This window comes from Pistacia vera, unplaced genomic scaffold (genome assembly GCF_008641045.1).
Source record: "Pistacia vera cultivar Batoury unplaced genomic scaffold, PisVer_v2 Contig173, whole genome shotgun sequence".
Lineage (NCBI taxonomy): Eukaryota > Viridiplantae > Streptophyta > Magnoliopsida > Sapindales > Anacardiaceae > Pistacia > Pistacia vera.
Window position 1 is genome coordinate 1308391 of NW_022195823.1, and position 19278 is coordinate 1327668.

Sequence of the window (19278 nt, forward strand, 5' to 3'; positions counted from 1 at the left end):
ACAGGTAAGTCGTGGATGCAACTGTGTTGAGTCTTCTTCCCCCTTTTCGTTTTATGAAATGAATCATGACTGCACATCACCAATCTATAGACTATAATCAAATCATTTCATTTCAATAACCATTTAATTTTTAATGTTCTCACAAGTCAAAATCTCAACTTATAAACTACTGGTTGGTTAACCAATCTTCAATTCACACCCAACATATTCCAAATATGAAACATTATGATAAACTATTTATCATATTAATACCAGTTCATATAATATAGTTTAATTTATTTATTTTTTAAAAAAATATCATGGAAATTATCTAATCAAATGTGAAAGAAAATTTATGGTGAAAGTAATTGGAAAAATTCAAAAGCTTGAAAATACAAGTAACTGATTTAAGATTTAGAAAGGTTGGTCAGGTAAATTATTAAGCAGGTGAAAAAGAGGAAAAAAAAAAAAAAAAAAAGAATATTAAATAATATAATGATTGCATAAATACAATGTATTATAAGTAAAACAAACATAATGTAAAAATGTGTGTGGATGGAACGGTGACCGAAGTTGTGGTTTTCATTTGTTGTTGGTTGTTTTTGGATCTGAGAGCTTCACCCTTTCTCTCTCTCTCTCTCTCTTTAAGAAAACAAAAACAAATAACAGCTACAGCATACAGAGCGAAAACACATATAAACATAAATCAATTATATAGCTTTAGTTTCTCTCTTTCTTATTTTCGAAAAACATTTTGCTTCTTTCTCGAACCTCCCAACATCCCTTTCTCTGCTCGATCTTCTTCTCCTCCTCCTCGTATCTTTTTACTTCCTTTTAAAGCTTCCATTTTCAACTCTCTCTCTCTCTCTCTCTATAGCTAGCTCTCTAGGTTTCTTGATTGAAGATCACGAAGAATTCAGAAGCACTGTGTTTCGCTGTGAATGGAAAGAGACAACGTGCTTTAAGTTCTTGAATTTCAGTAGCGGAGCTTGTATTATATTATTATTATTATTATTATTTTTTATTTATTTGTTGTTGAGATGTTGTATTTGAAGCAGCCTAGCTCTATTATATGTAAAGGCTGTGATCGTTGGGTGTAAATTTATAAAGAATTCACATACTGGTGCATGCTTTTGTGATAATTTCCCTGAGCCGGTGGCTCGGGGAAGATCTGAACTGTAAATTTTGAGAAATTTGAGAGAGTGTCCAGTGATGGCGTCATCAGAGAATGGGACCTCCTCTCAGTCGCTTTGTATGCAAAAATTCAGGCTCTACGAGACCCGATCGGTAATTTTCTTTATCACTATTTTCTTCGATCTCTTCAATTTCGGCCGCATTTGTTGCTAAATATGATTATTATGTTTGGATTTCGGATTCTAGATTGGATTTTTATCGTTTCCATCTAATTTAAAGACAGGATAGTTTAATGCTGCAAAGAATTTAATGAACTAGCAAATTCGTATCTTATAGTGTTTAAAGATTTGTGAATTTTGCTGCTAGAACATTTTGTTCATGTATTCCGCTATTTGTGTAATGGTTTTAACTGATAAGTTTTGAACATTTTATGTTCAGATGTTTTACATGATAGGAAGAGACAAGGACAGAACATATTGGAGAGTGCTAAAGATTGACCGGTCAGATCCTTCGGAGCTGAACATTCGTGAAGATTCTACCACGTATACTGAAGGTCAATGTTCTGAGTTGTTGAGACGGATACATGAAGGGAACTTATCGACTGGTGGACTAAAATTTGTCACTACCTGTTATGGAATTGTTGGTTAGTTGATTTTTGTTTGTGTTGTAGTATTTTTGGATTGATTGTAATTGTTACTGTGATGCTAATGGAGGTTTTATTTATTTATTTTTATAGGGTTTGTTAAGTTTTTGGGGCCTTACTACATGCTGCTTATCACAAAAAGAAGGCAGATTGGTGCAATTTGTGGTCATAGTGTGTATGCTGTTTCCAAGACTGAGATGATTCCACTTCCGAATTCAAGTGTCCAGTGCAGTATCGCTGATTCTAGGGATGAGAACAGGTCTATTGTCCATTTTGTGTATAAATGTATATTGTCAGGGAAACTATCAATATTTTTTCAGAGATAAATGGTGTTCTAGATCTTATTTTATTTTCAGTACTTTGTGGAAACTATAGTTTTCTATGTGATTCTATGTGTTCCTTTAACCTTTTGCAAACTAGTAAGTGGGTTACAGTTCATGCTTCATCTTTCAACAATATTAAAAGTGTTTCACTTCTTATGTATAGCTAAAGTTATAGATTTGAAAGGAAGTATGCATTGGCAAACCATCGTATTGGTTATGATATTTCATTTGATATTTTGAATTTAGAGGCAGTATTGATAAAATTCTGCAGTTTTTGGAGGCAAACTTCATGCTTGCTTGTTTTAATTTGATCAGCAAATGTGTTACTAGGATTTTGTTCCTTTTTTCTTTATTCAGATATTTTCTTGTAGTTTAGTCATTTATTTATTTTTTTGGTTTCTCTATCTGGTGGTGACATTTTGATCTGAGGTTTGTGAGGGTTTTGTTGTTGATTTGAATATTCTGTGTTTCATTGATGGCTTAGATACAAGAAGCTTCTGTGCACGGTGGATCTTACAAGGGACTTCTTTTTCAGCTACTCATATCATGTTATGTGTAGTCTTCAAAAGAACTTATATGATACTCAGACAGGGCTGGTCCTCTATGAAACCATGTTTGTTTGGAATGAATTTTTGACCCGGGGAATCCGGAACCACCTCCAGAATACTATGTGGACAGTTGCATTGGTGTATGGCTTCTTTAAACAGGTGAGTCATGGGTGGTGTGCTGATGATCTGACCCTCTGATAACTCAATGTATAAATTATGAGTATGACCAATAGAAAACTTTTCCCTTCAGACGTGTGTTTCAAGACTGCCTTGTTTGTCAGTTGTATTGGATGTTATTGGCCAATCATTAATTGATTTTTTTAATTATGGGATATTGTGCCTTCAATATAAACCATAATTCTTGATATCATATTAACTGAACAAGGAGAATTTCAGTAATCTTTGTCTTTCATTTCTATTTTAGAATGCTGGTTTGTAGGCATATACTTTTTACTTAAAAAGTTTCTTTTGTTAGACAATGATTGAATTTATTTGCGGTGTGGTCAGTTTCCTGAATCACTTTTGAGTTTTAGAACATACTGGATTTTCTTTATCCAGCGTTAGATTTTATGTTCCTATCTTCTGAAGCTTGTTTGACCCTTTTTCAAGTATCATTGTTTGATGTTTTACTTATGGCTTCATGCTACATGAATATAGGACACACTTTCTATATCTGGACGCGATTTCAAACTTACTCTCATTGCTAGACGTTCACGACATTACGCTGGTACCAGGTATGATATTACATGCCATTGGAAAGTTTGCAAAGATATATATTTTTTAAATGTTTGCCGAGGTTGTGAAAGTTTTAGTTGTGTTCCTGTTGTTACTTTTTGTCATAGGAAACCAAAGGTATGTGTTCCAGTTTTAAAGCTTTAACTAGGATTCCATTGCTAAGAGAAATTTCGGTTATGTCTTTAAAAGTATTTATTAGGAACCTACTGGTGTTAGATTGCTTGCACACATACTCTTTCTCTCAATAAATTTATATATATATGAAAAGTGGTGATTGATATTGGCTATGATTGTTATTAATAAAAAAAATTAATATCGTTAGAGATCAAGATTTTGTAAGTTCTTGTATTTTCTAAAGCATCACATTGTCTGCTAATATGTAACTTTGATGTCTGTATAAGTTAACTTTATAGTTTTTTCTCTCTCATCCTTAAGGTATTTGAAACGAGGCGTGAATGAGAAAGGTAGAGTAGCTAATGATGTTGAGACGGAGCAGATTGTGTTTGAAGATGTCCCTGAAGGTTTTCCAGTGCAAATAAGTTCTGTTGTCCAGAACCGTGGTTCCATCCCACTTTTTTGGTCACAGGAAACCTCACGTTTGAATATTAAACCAGATATTATACGTATGTGCTTGCAGTTGTTACATTACTTAAGGTGATGTATTACATATTTCTTTCAACTACTAACTTCTTTTTCCTTGCAGTGTCAAAGAAGGACCAGAATTATGAAGCCACTAGACTTCATTTCGAAAATCTTGTGAAGAGATATGGAAACCCTATTATTATTTTGAATTTGATTAAGGTCAGTTGCTTAAATATAGCATTATGGGTTTTGCCCTCCTTGCTTTTCATAACTGTCACCATTTTCTTCATCTTTACAATATCATATTGGATATGCCCTGTATTTCATCTTTATGACTGTAGTATACTGGTGTAACAGCTGGATAATATGTTCATTTATGATAGTATATGGACATATCTTGTTATGAGAGTTGTTCCCAAATTTCAATAAGTAGATTATAGACCATGGGCTTGATATAATGCCTACAGAGCATAGAGTGGTCTATTCTATTTCGTTATGCAATGGTCATTTTGACTCCAACACCAGTAATGCTGTCATTTGCATTTATTAAATTAGTGTTAGTATTATTGTTATTATATAAGGACATATCCTTCTAAATTAATCATTGTTGTTGAAAAACTCTTTCAAAATGATTATACGAACACCATGGTGTAGAATTAAAAGTGAGTTGGATGTTGTAAATAGTGAAAAATCTTCAAATTATTCTGTTACTAGCAGAAAATGAGGGGCTTATGTAGCTCCTTCAATTTGTGTGAATGTGATTAGCAGAATTTGGATCGTTTTGGTTTTTTTATTTTTATTTATTTAAAAATACTCTTTTGCTTCTCACCTTTCTGCTATTAACAGACACAAGAGAAGAAGCCTCGGGAGTCAATTCTTCGTCAAGAGTTTGCTAATGCAATTGATTTTATTAACAAAGATTTATCAGAGGAAAATCGCCTGAGGTTTCTTCATTGGGATCTACATAAACATTCTCGAAGGTATATAAGCTTAATTGTTATAGGTTTACGCTCCCTTCCCCAGTGATGCCCTTCTGAATATATTATTCTCACTGCAAATATTTTTCCTCTCTTCCCAGCAAAGCAACAAATGTTTTGCTACTTTTGGGCAAAGTGGCTGCATATGCACTGACGTTAACAGGGTTCTTTTATTGTCGAGTAACGCCAGCCCTGAGGCCAGATGAATGCGTAAACTGGCCTTCTTCGGAGTAAGTTCATCGCGTTTCAGCAATTTCTAGTCATTTATTAAACTTTGCTCCGTATGAATTGTTGTGAAGTTTTGGATGGTTGATTAGTAACATGGTTCATAAGCCAGTCACTTTTCTAGTCCCTTTTCAGCAACTTCTTCTGATCATGTTACTAATTTTCTATTGTTCTTGTTTTGTTTTTAATTATGGTTCAATAACAGCAAAGTTGGCATTTAAATTGGATGCAGGAATGTGGACAATGGCAACTTCTCTCCCCAGAATCATTGTGAAAATGATAATGAAGATTCACATAGCTTAGAGAGGAATCATATTGGTGGTAATGGTGTTGCTAATGGAAACCATTCTATTAAGCCTTCCAAGTTACAGAGGGGTGTGCTGAGGACCAATTGCATAGACTGCCTGGACCGTACAAATGTTGCTCAGTATGCGTATGGGCTGGCTGCTCTTGGACAACAGCTTCATACTCTAGGGTTTATAGATACCCAAAAGATTGACCTGGATGCTCCATTGGCAGACGATTTGATGGGGTTTTATGAGAGGATGGGTGACACACTTGCACACCAATATGGTGGCTCAGCGGCTCACAATAAGGTATTTTTAAGTTATGATGCTGCTTTGAAGAATTTGCTTCTTTTTTTCTTTCTCAAATAGAGTTGTATGTTGTAGATTTTGGGTATATTTGGTTTCTATTCTTCCACTATGAGAAGTCACTTAACATAAATTTGAATGTATGAGTGGCAGGAGTACAATTTTAATTTTAAGATTACATCAATCGATATAAAAATTCTTACATCAAAGCAAAAATCTCTGATCCAGAATTGAGTGTGCCCATGCTAGATCTCACCAATTTTGAGTCCCCAAATTTGTTAATTAAAGATATAGAGAATTTTCCAAGTTGATCAAAGTGACTGATTGGATTTGACTAATAATGTAGAAGATAACTGAATTTACCACCATAAGAACAGGAAAAACCAAGCGGTGGTTGTAAGCTCTAATAAAGGAAAGACATATAAATATTTCATTCTGACTGTAAATGTAAAGAGTTGCGGTCACCATTGCCATCAGTAAGTAGCTTCCCAAGGTTTATTCTTCATCTCATTCTCACTCCAACTCTCTCTGTCATTATGTGTGAGGATAATTGCAAGTAATTTTTTATGGCTTTACCTGTTCTCTAAAAGATTTGAAACTTTAATTGAATTCAGTAACCTTGTGGATTTGATGATGGACCTTGGGAATTTGACGAGCTAGTTATTGACCCTGTGTTTGTGGATCCCCATATTGACAGTGACACTCCTACTTTTCATAATCTAGCTGTTGACGTAACAATATGTGATCCTCCATTTATTAATTGACCCATTTTTGTTATGCACAGATATTCTCTGAGAGACGGGGTCAGTGGAAAGCGGCTACCCAGTCCCAAGAGTTCTTCAGAACTCTTCAACGGTATTATAGCAATGCATACATGGATGCAGAGAAACAAGATGCGATTAATGTGTAAGCAAGTTGTGTTTTCTGTACTGCTTAGCTTGGTTTCCTTTCAGGGAAATGTAGGGCTGTCTTCAATTACTCATCTTTTTACATGTGTAATTGAATTTCTAAGTTAATCCATCCACTTGCGACTTTTGTGTGTTCAAGAAATAACTGTAATTTGTTGTCTGGTATAACAATCATTTAGTCTGCTGCATGTGGTATTTTTCAATTATGCATTCTGTTTGTTCTTTCTATATTACAAATAATTTTTTTCTCTTTTTGTAGATTTCTGGGCCACTTCCAGCCACGACAGGGTAAACCTGCACTCTGGGAGCTGGATTCAGACCAACATTATAGTATGGGAAGAAACGGGCAAACAAATATTGATGATGATGGAAGGTTAGTTGACTATACAAAGCCTCTAACTTTTTAAGTACATTTCCTTCAGGTGAAATAAACCAGTCATTGCTTGCTTATTCCTGGAAAAGATTTCATTTGGATCTCAAACTACATTCAGTACCTTTCAATTTCATTTTTCCAATATTCTCGAATTAGGCCTTTTATCAATAAGCTGTACCTTCCATCTCTTTTTCACCTATGAAGATGGGAGGTTTATTGTATAACTGCCAAAGCTTAGAACTTCAGTTGATAGTAATGGCTTTATTATAGTATTTAAGTTTTAACCTGTTTCTTCACATACAGGAGGGTTTTAATCAACAGGCTTTTTCAAGTCAATCAAACACAAACGTAATGTATTGTTACTTAATTAATTACAGGAGGATTTGGACAGAAGGCATCTAGGTCAAACTCGCTTTTTTAATATTATGTTGGGTAACCATTAACCTTTACTTTTTAAACTAATAAGTAAGGTATTAGCAATAATATTCAATCTCTAATTTGATGAAACACTAATGTGGTATCGTTCATTCGTTTGGTAAGTTTCACCATTGGGAAATTGTATAATTCTTACTCTCTATTTGTTTTAATGTGAGAGACGTTTTGAAGAGTTTAGGATGCTAAAGCTTTGAAGTTCCTATATGTTTTCCTGAATATTTTTTAGAAAATTTGTTTAGCATGAAAGAGTCCATGGTCCATCTATCGTGCTAGTGGTTGATTTATGACATTAATGTATCTTCAATCAGCTTTAGAAACCTATTAATTTTTCTTGGAAAATTTCTTTTTCAAAACAAAAAGACTTGGAGCATTGCATTCTCAAGTCATGGTCATCAACCAGTGCATTTTTACATGGTGCTTGGTTTTCCATCATCTGGCTGAAAGTTTACAATCTATATTTCACTGACTTGAGCTATATGGTGACTGGGTGTGAGGAATTCTGTTTGTTGATTATTAGAGCTTAAGCTTTTTGGGGTTGGTAGTAATTTAATATAGTATTATTAGTACCAATCAAATCTGTGGTTTAATCTTTGTTGAATTTAAGCTTTTTGGGTTTGCTCATGCTTGAAATTGTGGTTCTGGTTGTAGTAGTGGTTTAATCTTTGTCTTGCACATGAGGGAGCATGTTAGAGCTTTAACCTTTGTTTTTAGTGGTAAATTGATACTATGTTTTTAGGTGCCATTTTTTTTAATAGTATATTTGCTTTAGTGTGATCTATGCATATCATCTTAAGAATTTTGTCGCTGTAGCTTATCTGTTTCTGATTATATAAGTATTTTCAGGTCATTTTTCAAGAGATCGTTTTCAGATGGAAACATTCTTCGTGAAACTGGGACACCCATGTCTGCCACGAATCTCAAGCAGGAGAAATTTTGCAATTCAGGTTTTCCCAATCAATTGCAGGGAGGAAGCAATTGTCTTTCAGAGTCATCACCTGAGATATCGACTTCTGAAAGTGATATGGCATTTTCAAGGTCAGCATAGTCCTCTTTGGTTTGTTGGATAACTATAGTCCTCTTCAGTTATTATTTCTGCATCAATAGCCATTGATACTCACTTTCGTGTGTCACTGGGAGTTGGAATCTAGGAAGTTTTCCTGGCTGTATGCATACAGTGTTTTGCTTTCAATTTCAGTTATTTCAAGTTTAGCTATTATTTATCTAATTATTTATTACTGCTGGTTTTTTTTTTATCTGAACATTGTTTCCAAGCAATTGTGGTTATTAGGATAAATAGAAAAAACTATATGTGTTGATCAAGTCTTTGCCTTCTATAATTGCATTTCTGGATTATGAGCCTTTTTTTGTCTCAGTTTGTTAATTAGTTAATTAAATAAATTTTGAAATTGATTGTTGCATTCATGACAAAGTTCATTGTAATGAATGGAAGAAAAAGTTGTTTTTGTGCTACATGCTAATGTTTCAGACAGTTTCTTGTTGATTTGGCTGGCTAATTAGCTATTAATTTTACTTCTTTGTGTAGGTATACTCCCTCTATGCCTCACAAGCAGCTGTTTGGAGATGTGCAAAGAGATCGATACCTTGAAAGTGATCATATATACTTCTCTGAACATGGAGATACATCCAGTTTCTCAAATTTTGTTGATCTAGACTGGCTATCATCCTCTGGAAATTCATGCGAGGAAGAGCCATATGAAAGGTATTTAACGAGCTAACTCTCTTCTTCTTTATCCTTTCATTTTCCCCCTTTTTTCATCTTAGATAAATTATGGCCGGTAATTTCTGTTCTTTTGGTAGTATATTTAATTTTTAGAACAATATGCCTGTTAAATATACAGACTCTTTCCATTAAATTCAGGGTTTAACAGAATTATTCACTTAAATTCAGTGAGAAAACTAGGGCACAGTAAATGGATCACTTTTCAGTGAAGGGTTTATGTGTGTTTTCCATTTCTTGAAGTTGGCTAACTACGAATCAAGGGATAACTTGTCTTGTGTAACTTTAACGTGAAAAATAATACATTTTCCTCATTTATTTTTAAAAATATCTGCAGGTCATCAGTGCTTACGAGCTCACCAATTGGTGGGCTATCATTGGAGAATGTTGTCAATGGAGTAATTGGAGATGCTACCCCTTCCACCAGTGAATGTGGATCCAGCATGAAGGTTAGTACCTTCTATGCAATGCTGGGTGAATTTTTCCTGTCAAACTTACTTCCTGATTACACCGTAATCACACTATCTAGATATCAATCTGTCTTTGATTCACTGCAGTAAATTATTCGTGCTCTTATGCTGCAGGACAATGTGACATGCATGGAAGCAACCATCGGACCATTACATCATTTTTTATTTGGGTTTCTACATAAGTATGCTAAAAAAGAATAATTGCATATATTTCTTATTGTTTTGAGAGTTATTTTGGCCTAATCCATTTAGATTATAGAATAAATACCCAAAAGTCAATTCATAATCTCTTATTTGAAAATTTGTGTTAAAGTGTGACCATCACATACATGTGATCTTTTCCCGAGGGATGTTGTCTTGCTGTTGTTTTAATTGTCAAAATATCAAAAGAAAATAAATAATTAAATTTTTTTTGAGAAGAATGGTTGGTCAAAAGTTCTATTTTTGTTGGATAATAGTTGATATGATATTGTGTTAATATTACCCTGGTTTCTATGTTATGTTGTGTAGGGAAGGGAGCAGACTGGAACAGAAATAGAGCTATGCTACAGTGATGCTCAGGATTCCAATGTTCTTGAAGACTATTCTGATAGCTTTGTCCAATGGGTAACCCATGGAGAGACGCTCTGCCATTGAAGTCAGACTTACATTTCCCCGGATTTAGTTATGCGTCCTTCATTGAACTGAAGAGGGATCTGAATCAGTCAATTCATTGATACAGAGAAAGCTTAACAGAGATAGTAGGATCAAGGAGAAAGAAAAGCAGTGGTACGGTTATCCAGTCTTCTTTAGGATGTAATTGAGGCAAAGCAATCCTTCTGTTGTACGATTCACGGCATTGATTTCGTCTGAAAAACCGCAACCGGAACTGATATCAAAGTACAAAAGAGTAAATAGCAACAGTAAAAATTCTTTTTGGAGCCCATAATTTGCTTGTTCCATCTTTTTATGGACTTTTAGGCGTCAATGTCAATCTTGTAAATATATGTACTTGGCTCTACGAGAGCTCCACTTTTAGAGTTTAAGGTCATTAATTCTTTATTTTTGTTCATGTTTACTAGTGGTCCGTGCTCAATTACTAAAATTGAAGTTAAAAGTATTTTGGAAGAAAGACCAACAATAATAGGACTCATGTTGTTACTAAACCAAGGTGTCAAGTTTTAAATCCACGACTTCTCTCAAACTTTTAAGCTCTTCTCCTTATAGTTATTCAGTGGTTTTTTTCTTTTTTCCGTAAATTTTAAATTATTAATTATGCAAAATTCGAATTTATTTCATTTGCCATGAACCAAACTACGCGTTTGCTTTGCAAATGGAGTAACTTTCAAAGCTACATCTTAGCATCTCAACACTAATTTATATTTCTCTGTTGGTAACACTGATTTTTGCCGCACAAATTTGCAACGTTACTATTATGATAATGGGTTAGTATTATTTTGAATTATTAGATGGGTGCTAAAAGAATTAACTTATAGTTGTTGACAATATTACTAATAGTTTCTAATAGCAAGATGTAATAATGTAAATAAAAGTAGAGAATATTATTTGTGGGTTCTTTAAAAAAAACAGATTTCAGTAGTGCATTTTGGAGTTTACATTGTGAGATACAGGGATAACTTTTATTTAGTTAAGTGGCATGAAAGTCGAGTGAGTTTCTTAAAGGATACCAGAGCCAGAGGCTGATATGTCACCTCAATTTTCAGGACCACAGAGATGAAGGTAATGCCACGAGACATGTCAATTATTTGGTTTTGGTATTTGCTTTGTTGTCTTGTCATGTGAATACAGTTGTAATTGTAGCACTGAGTCACTGACCAAGTCCAAGGGTTAAATAAAAAAAGATAAATAAAAAATTAGTATAAAGAGGGGCGTTCCGAGAATCGAACTCGGGACCTCTCGCACCCAAAGCGAGAATCATACCACTAGACCAAACGCCCGACTTGCTGAGGAATTCAACAATATTCAAACATTTTAAACCGAGAATAACAAGGAAATTTCAGACCATCCCAACGAAGAAAAAAGATATATAATTCATGAAGCAGTCAACTTTTAAAACTCTGCTGGTATCATTGTTGTGTTGGTGTTTATTTTACCGATAATCCTAAATGTCCAAACAAATATTTGATGTGTCAGAAAATGAATGGAAGAGTGAATATGATAAGTTTGACTTTTTGTACCTATTCTTCCATTCATTTTCTGCCACATCAGTTTGTATATAAATCTTTGTAAGAGTTATTTGTACATATAGTATTACTCTTATTTTACTCACTGCCTTGAGATGAGGTAGTTTAAACAACCCCATAGTGGAACAAGTTTGCGTGTAAGATATCCAACATCTGATATTTGTATAGGGGTATCCACAACTCCTTTGCGGGCTTCGTAACAAGAAATGATATATTCTGTTAACGACAATCCTTTGTATAAATTGTTTTGGATGGATAAATCAATAATTTGTTCTTGAGGATCAGACATTAATCCTCTCATACTTGCTAATTGGTGTACTTGAGTGCATTTCCTCTAGCTCCCGAAAAAGACATTATATGGACAGGATTAAACGGATCAGCCATCTGAAATTAGGATTCATTTCTTGTCGCAATTATCCACTTGTAGCATACCATATCTCACTGGATTGACATAGCTTTTCTACTGCATGTACGATCCCATAAAGATGGTGTTTTTCCAAATGATGTTTTTTTTTTTTTTTTTTAATACTTTATTAGATGACTGAATGATAATCTAGTGAGGTACATAATATTTTCGTAAAACTCGGTTTTTTCAAACTTTTGATCTCTAAGGGTTAGATAATAAAACCCAATTATCTTCAACACAAACATTACATATTAACATTATTAAGTACAAAATTATTTATAATTTTCTATTATTTTCAAACTAAACAATTTAAACCAAACCCTTTCCCATTCTAAACATGAGTTTATATTAAGATGTTTTTTGTTCAACCTAAGATTCAATTGATTGAACTAATTAATCTCCACAAAAAATAAATAAATAAATAATAATTATTCTTATTAGTTTAGAGATTAGGTTAATTTAATTCTACTTTCATTTAATAATAAAAAGGTTAACATTATTGGAGTCAGACTTTTCTCTCAAATTAGAAAATTCCAAATATGTCACATTTGTTTTAATCAAAAATCTGTTTCTGACAATGTATTATTTTTTAACCGGGGTGTCGGATCCATTTAACACATCTAACTATATTCGGAGTTTATTGAACACCCTACAAGTTTTAAGAAATTTCTGACAATAATATTATTGCTCAGAGGTCATAAATACCTCAAGAAGACGAAAGGAAAAAAAAAAAAAAAAAAAATGGCTTTTATGATTTGAAAAATAGATTAGGAAAAAGCCTATGTCAAGATCAGTTGGTCTTTTGCAGAAACTGTTTCGAAGGAATTGGGTTTCAAAGGTAGCTTACTGTCTTTTGCAGAAACTGTTTCGAAGGAATTGGGTTTCAAAGGTAGCTTACTGAGTCTCATTTGCAGTTGTTTCAAGTCAGTAACTTAATCAACTTTTAATAAATGATTAAATGGTGAACTTGCTAAACCCTGCTCTCCTGAAAGAGGTCTCAGTCTCAGGCAAGGTGACCTTTATCCCTGTACCTTTTTGTTCTGTGCTTTGAAGAATTAGGTCATTGCATTACATATGTTAATAATGGACTTTGGAAGCCTATTGAAGCTAGTGCTTCAGGTCCAAAAGGTTCTCATCTCTTTTTAGCGGACGACCTCATGTTGTTCTCAGAAGCTTCTCGTTCCCAAACTCAAGTGGTAAAGGAATGCCTTGACAAATTCTGCTCTTTATCAGGCCAAACAATTAGCTTGACAAAGTCCAGAATTTTTTCTCGCTTAATGTAACTACTCAAGATGCTTACTCCATCAACAACTTCTGTGGCATACGTACTATATGGGTGTGCCCTTGTTCATAATAAAGTCACTAAAAGTTAAAAGTACTTACGGCCATGTGGCTGAGAAGATCAAATCCAAACTCTTATCTTGGAAAAGCAATTGTCTCTCTCTTGCAGGTCAGACTGTTCTAATCCAATCTGCTTCTTCCACCATTCCAAATTACACAATGCAGACGGTTAAGCTCTCTTCCACAATCACTAAGAAGATTGACTCCTTGAATTAAAAATTTCTCTAGGGTAATGTTGAAAACTCTACTAGACCCTACCTAGTCAACTGGAAAGAAGTTTGTAAACCGAAAATGCTCGGAAGTCTTGGCTTAAAAGACAGAAAACACTTGAATAAAGCCCTCTTAGCTAAAAATACTTGGCGTTTGTTCTCTAAGGATCAAAGTTTGTGGTCTGACTTACTTTCTGAGAATTACCTCAAGAATGATCCTTTGATTGGTGACAAAATCCTCAACACTACCAACAATGTTTCTTCTACTTGGTGAGGCATTCTTGTAAGAGCTGAAACGTTGAAATCTGGCTTAAAGTGGAGGGTGGGGAGTGGTATGAGCATATGCTTTTGGACTGATATTTGGGTTGGACAAATGCCTCTTTTTCACTCTGTTATCTCTGAGGCCTGAATCTTTGATATTGGTGCCAAAGTTTGTGCCTATCTCCTGGGAAATGACTGGAACATAGAAAAACTAAAAAGTAGCCTGATCCTATTGGTAAGATTTTAGCCTTGCCTTTGGTTAATTCTCTGCAGGTAAAGACACTCAAGTTTGGGGTCATTCTTCAAATGGCGTTTTTACTGCGAAATTAGCTTACGCTGTCAAACACAACCTAGATCAATCTCAAGAATGGAGCTCGGCTTTTATTTGGAAGATGAACATCCCTCCAAAGTTGAAGACTTTCTTTTCTTGTGGTTTTTAGCTAAAGGGCGACTGATGACAAATGAGGAATATTGTAAAAGACACTACTCAGATTCAGATAATCCTGGGTGCCTTAGATGTTGACGACTCTAATCATATTCTCAGACAACGACCCTTGACCTGAAAAATCTAGCAAGCGGTTAGATGGTCTCGAAATGCAATTCATACCGTTGTTGGCGATTTTGATTTCCACCAATGGCTTCAAATCAATCTAAAAATTTTCCTAGGGGATATTAATTGGAATATCCTCATTTGGTACGCTTGGAAGGAAAGCAATAGAGTAGCCTTTAACCCCAATGATCATTCTCGCCTTTACACACACTTTACAGTGGTTCATAATGCTTTAGACTTTAGACTGGGTCAACAACCTGACTTCTAAAGCACATTAAAAACTTCCAACGGTTGATCTTTTTCATTGGGAGTATCCTCCACAAGGACACTTTAAACTGAACACTGGTGGTTTTAAAGCTAGGAATGACGGCACCATCGGCGTAAGAAGAGTTATCCGTGATGATTGTTGTAGCTGGTGTTGGGGGTTTAGTGCCAACAAAGGTTGTGGCTCAGTGTTGGACGCTGCATTGTGGGGCTTGCTTCATAGTCTTCAAATTGCTCTGGACAAGAATCTGGTTACCATTTGCCTCCTTGGGCTCTTGTTTGTTTGTTCGTGTTGGGCTATGCCCCTTGTTTCACTCAAAAAGGTAAACTTAAACATTACTATATGGCAAAACCAGAGTTGCGGCAAACATTCATAAGACAACAAAAACAGAGAACTAAATATTATATTCTTCGATGAGAAATAGAATAACTTCGCCTTCGTTTTCAACGTAATAGCAAAACAAAGGAGTGCAAAATTAAGCAGTCACCTTGCCATAATGCTATGGTGGAACTTCAACAAATCTTAGAATGACAAAGCGCATCTGCTTAAATCAAAATTAAAAATTCTTGGACTCTACTGAAACTCAGCCAAGAATGGGAAAGATGCGAGTAATGTGCTCCAATGGGATGTTATCAGCAGTGTTTTTCTTAAGCTCAGGATGGTTAAATTCACTGTGAGGCAAGATGATAAGTTGGCCCCTCCCATGACCCTTCTCAAGAATCCAGCCACAATTGGCCTCCTGATGCTCTAGGAATTTGTCAAGGGATAGACCTTCGATATTGATAGCCTAAGATGATCATGTTGAATCAGAAAATTTACATCGGAAGTTAACAACGAGAGCAGTTAAAAAACAATATTTGATTCATACTCTAGGGTGAAACAAAGACTACAAGACAGAGACATTTTGAGTATTGCTCAATGACACAAGTTTTTTGCCAGCTACCTGGTCTAGGAAATAAACCATGATTTTGCTATATATTGAACAGACAAAGAAGATTTGAGCAGTATATATGAAAATAACACATACCTCAGCAAGCACAGGCCTGGGAACCTTTTGATAGGTCAAGGAAAGAACATGAATTGCATAGGATTGGATTGCTTGCTCAAAACCTGCAGTTGAACCCTTTTGTAAGCCATAGGACATTCAAATTCCCCTCACACGCAAATATGGAAACAAGAACAAAAAGCATAGTAGCAGCAAAATAACACTAAAGCTGATATTTCCAGTGCGGGATGCCAGACAATCAACTTGTCTCAAGGGCAGAAAATCAGTTTCCCTAGTTCTAAGCTAGAGGTGGCGATGGGCCGTGCCGGCACGGCCCATAATTTTTGTGGCAGGACATGAAAATTTCGTGCCGTGGGTTTAGGATTTGGCACGTGGGCTGGCATGGCATGGCCCACGAATTTAAAATAAAAAACAAAAAACAAAAAAAATCAATATAACCGTTGCAAAAAGCAACGGCTACAATTGTAGCTGTTGGGTGGGCTGGCTTATATAAGCCGCCCACCCCCCTCTCCCAATTTCCAATTACTTTACTTCCAAATTCCAATTTCAATTATTCTTCCTCTCCCTCATTTGAGAGAGATGAAATGTGAGAGAATAAGAATTAGAATTTAGAGGTAGAAGTAATCGAAATTGGAAATGAGGGAGAGAGCCCACCCAACGGCTACTTTAGTAGCCAATGGCTACAATTGTAACCCGTTGCACTTGAATATAGCCATTGCTTTTTGCAAAGGCTATATTAATTTTTTTTATTTTTTTAAATTCGTGGGCTGTGCCGTGCCGGCCCACGTGCCAAATCCTAAGCCCACGGCACGGCACAAAATTTTCATCCCGTGCCATGGTGGGCTGTGCCAAAAAAATTGTGGGCCATGCTGGCCCGCATCTCCACCTCTACTCTAAGCTTTAGATGCAGGAAAACAAAGGACCATCTCACAAATAAACAACCATAGCATATGGACTTAATCAGATTAACCTCAAAGTCCTGGCTCAGAACAGGGGTTAGCATGCCTCAGAATTCAGATTTGTCAAATAAGCCACCAATCATGCACTATTCTTATTTATAAATATATATCTCTTCCTTAGTGTGAAAGGCATCCTCTAATCAAATTATGCAGGGAGTAGTACCAAAAACAAAATTTAAATCTATAGATATATAACCAAAGTTTCAATATATTTTTTCCCTTTAATATCCAAAAGTCCCTCAACCTTTCATAAGTGTTTGTTATGTTCTAAACTAAGGACTATTGTCAGACTCTATAACGTCAGTAATTAGGAAACTGTGGAATATAATATTTCAAGTAGGTGGCCCCAAGGGGAGTTAATCCTTGACCCTCTTGGATTTAACCAAAGGTCTTAACCAATTAACCCAACCATTGGGTTAGATTTCCCTAAAATTAAAATATAACTGAACATATACTAAATAGATAAACCAAAATAATACATCTAGGAACATACACCAGTGGATCATCACATAAAAACTTGTTATTACCTGGCACAGATTCAACTATATGGCGACTCTTAGCTGCTTCATCCCAAAACTGACGGAGCCTTCCTGTCTGCAACAAATGTAGGCATGAAGCAATCAACCAATTCATAGACGTTTACTTCTACAAACAGCAAAAGTACATACCTCCAGGTAGTGAGAGAGAACAATAAGTGTCTTAAACTGCTCTTCCATTTGCTGATAACACAGTTAAAAACTTCTATAATCAGCCATTAGAAGAAAGTAAAACACTGAGACTCTAGAACAAGCACAATTTAGGGCAAACAAATTTCTCAGTAAATTGATAATAGTTCTGTCAATACAGACATTTGACTACCACATGTAAACTCTCAAAATTTTCAAAGAACCAACAAAACGTACTCTCCTTGTCTCTATAAATTCTTGGTAGCCCCTCTCTCTCTCAATGCAAACATATATGCATAAATAGACATACATTCAAGCAGCATGTAAAATGTATGTATATACATAGTCTAGAAAGGAAGAAATTGCCCAGGGATAACCTACAGCAATGCTCATTCAAGCAAACTTAGTTGCGGATGTCTAACTGCATAGCACTAGTATGCCTGAGACACAAGAAAAGATATTGACAGAAAAATACCACTCGTTCTGGAATTAGAAAGAGACAGAGGCTGAAATCCGGAGCTGGCATAGCCATGAGCGCCTGCTCATAAGAAAATAGAAGACCAAGCATCAAAAACACATTATATGTCAATCTGCAGCAAATGCATTCTAATGTGGTTTGAGCAAAAGCTTAAACAGACCTTAACCAAGATGCGAGCAACAATTTGAGTACTCATCCGTTCTGGCTCAAACTGCATAAAAAATCACAATATTATGCAAAGGACACTTGATAACTTAGTTTAACTAAATCTTCTGAACTAAAAGGGAAAAAGAAAAAGGAATGACTGAGAATACCTGATAAAGGCGAAGAAGGCAAAGATTTGCATCCAGACTGTATGTTTGTGATGAAACCTAACAAACATAGAATCTCTTATTATAATGATATATCTATAAACTTGTTCCTAGTTTTTAAAAGCCAGATTGGTCAACAGATCTATAATCAAAGACTACACATTGATCAGGGAAATTCATCAACTTCAGGCCATGGACGATTTTCAGTTCTGTTTAGTGTTTAAATTTGAGCATATGAATACATGAACTAGATAGCAGCTTTACTAGCCACCAATGAATGCATTATTGAATTCTATCAGGAAAACATTTAATTCCTACAATTATACCAATGAAGAAAATCAAGGCCTTCAAAATTACTTCCACGATCTAAAATAGCAATTTAAAAAAAAAAAAAAGGTGAAGTTTCCCCTAGGGAAAGTACAAAACCATAAAAAAAATGGATCATTAAACCTACCGGCTTGGAACTTCTATAACAGTAAAAGAACTATTGAAACTTAAAATCGTGAAGGCCATAGTTTAAGAGTTAAAATTATAGCTACACAATAACAACCAGCATCTTGAAGGAAAATTTTTATCACATAATTAGAGACTTAATCATATAAAAAAATGCATTAAGCAGTAAATTTCAAATACCTGCTCGTTGACGTAGTTTTCGAGATCTGGAAGGATGTCGGGGTTGTACGGATTGACAGCAATCAGCTGCTCAACAGTATACGAAACCTGTTGTGGTTTCCGAGTCTCTCTTTCTCTACTCATGTTTCTTTACTATATTTCGTAACAGTACTCTCTTCGATTGATAAACTAAGACAGTGACAACCACTTCTCAGAAACCCTAGCGGAAGCAGAGAGAGGGAGAAGAAAACGAACAAGTAGCTAGTGCGAGGGTTTTAGTGAAACCAGTAAAAAGACTTGCCTACCCTTTATTTTTCGTTATTTTATATAATTTTTTAGTCTATTAAAAAAAAGAAAAAGAAAAAGAAA

The 19278-nt window shown here is 35.1% G+C and overlaps 2 protein-coding genes and 1 non-coding gene across 4 annotated transcripts; 1 reads left to right on the plus strand and 2 right to left on the minus strand.

Moving 5' to 3' along the window:
- Positions 1-583: 583 nt before the first annotated feature.
- On the plus strand, positions 584-10479 carry LOC116125851 (phosphoinositide phosphatase SAC3-like). Of its 2 annotated transcripts, XM_031411562.1 has the most exons (17): positions 584-1266; positions 1552-1756; positions 1850-2015; positions 2564-2786; positions 3285-3361; positions 3798-3985; positions 4066-4163; positions 4791-4924; positions 5023-5151; positions 5379-5742; positions 6524-6645; positions 6907-7020; positions 8299-8490; positions 8999-9175; positions 9531-9642; positions 9778-9845; positions 10174-10479. In XM_031411562.1, exons 1-17 carry the CDS (start codon positions 1192-1194, stop codon positions 10199-10201), a joined length of 2472 nt encoding a protein of 823 aa, XP_031267422.1. In that variant the 5' UTR covers positions 584-1191; the 3' UTR covers positions 10202-10479. The 2 variants fall into 2 exon arrangements, with proteins under 2 accessions (XP_031267422.1, XP_031267421.1); XM_031411561.1 differs by lacking the exon at positions 9778-9845 and having other exon boundaries at positions 587-1266.
- A 1049-nt stretch (positions 10480-11528) lies between these two features.
- On the minus strand, positions 11529-11600 carry TRNAP-UGG. Its single transcript has one exon. It is a non-coding gene; the product is annotated as a tRNA-Pro (tRNA).
- Positions 11601-15254: 3654 nt separating this feature from the next.
- LOC116125903 (eukaryotic translation initiation factor 3 subunit K) lies at positions 15255-19188 on the minus strand. Its single transcript, XM_031411613.1, has 8 exons — positions 18931-19188; positions 18301-18357; positions 18147-18197; positions 17984-18046; positions 17512-17562; positions 17371-17437; positions 15906-15988; positions 15255-15665 (listed from the first exon to the last, which is right to left on the minus strand). Exons 1-8 carry the CDS (start codon positions 19051-19053, stop codon positions 15462-15464), a joined length of 699 nt encoding a protein of 232 aa, XP_031267473.1. The 5' UTR covers positions 19054-19188; the 3' UTR covers positions 15255-15461.
- Positions 19189-19278: the final 90 nt, after the last annotated feature.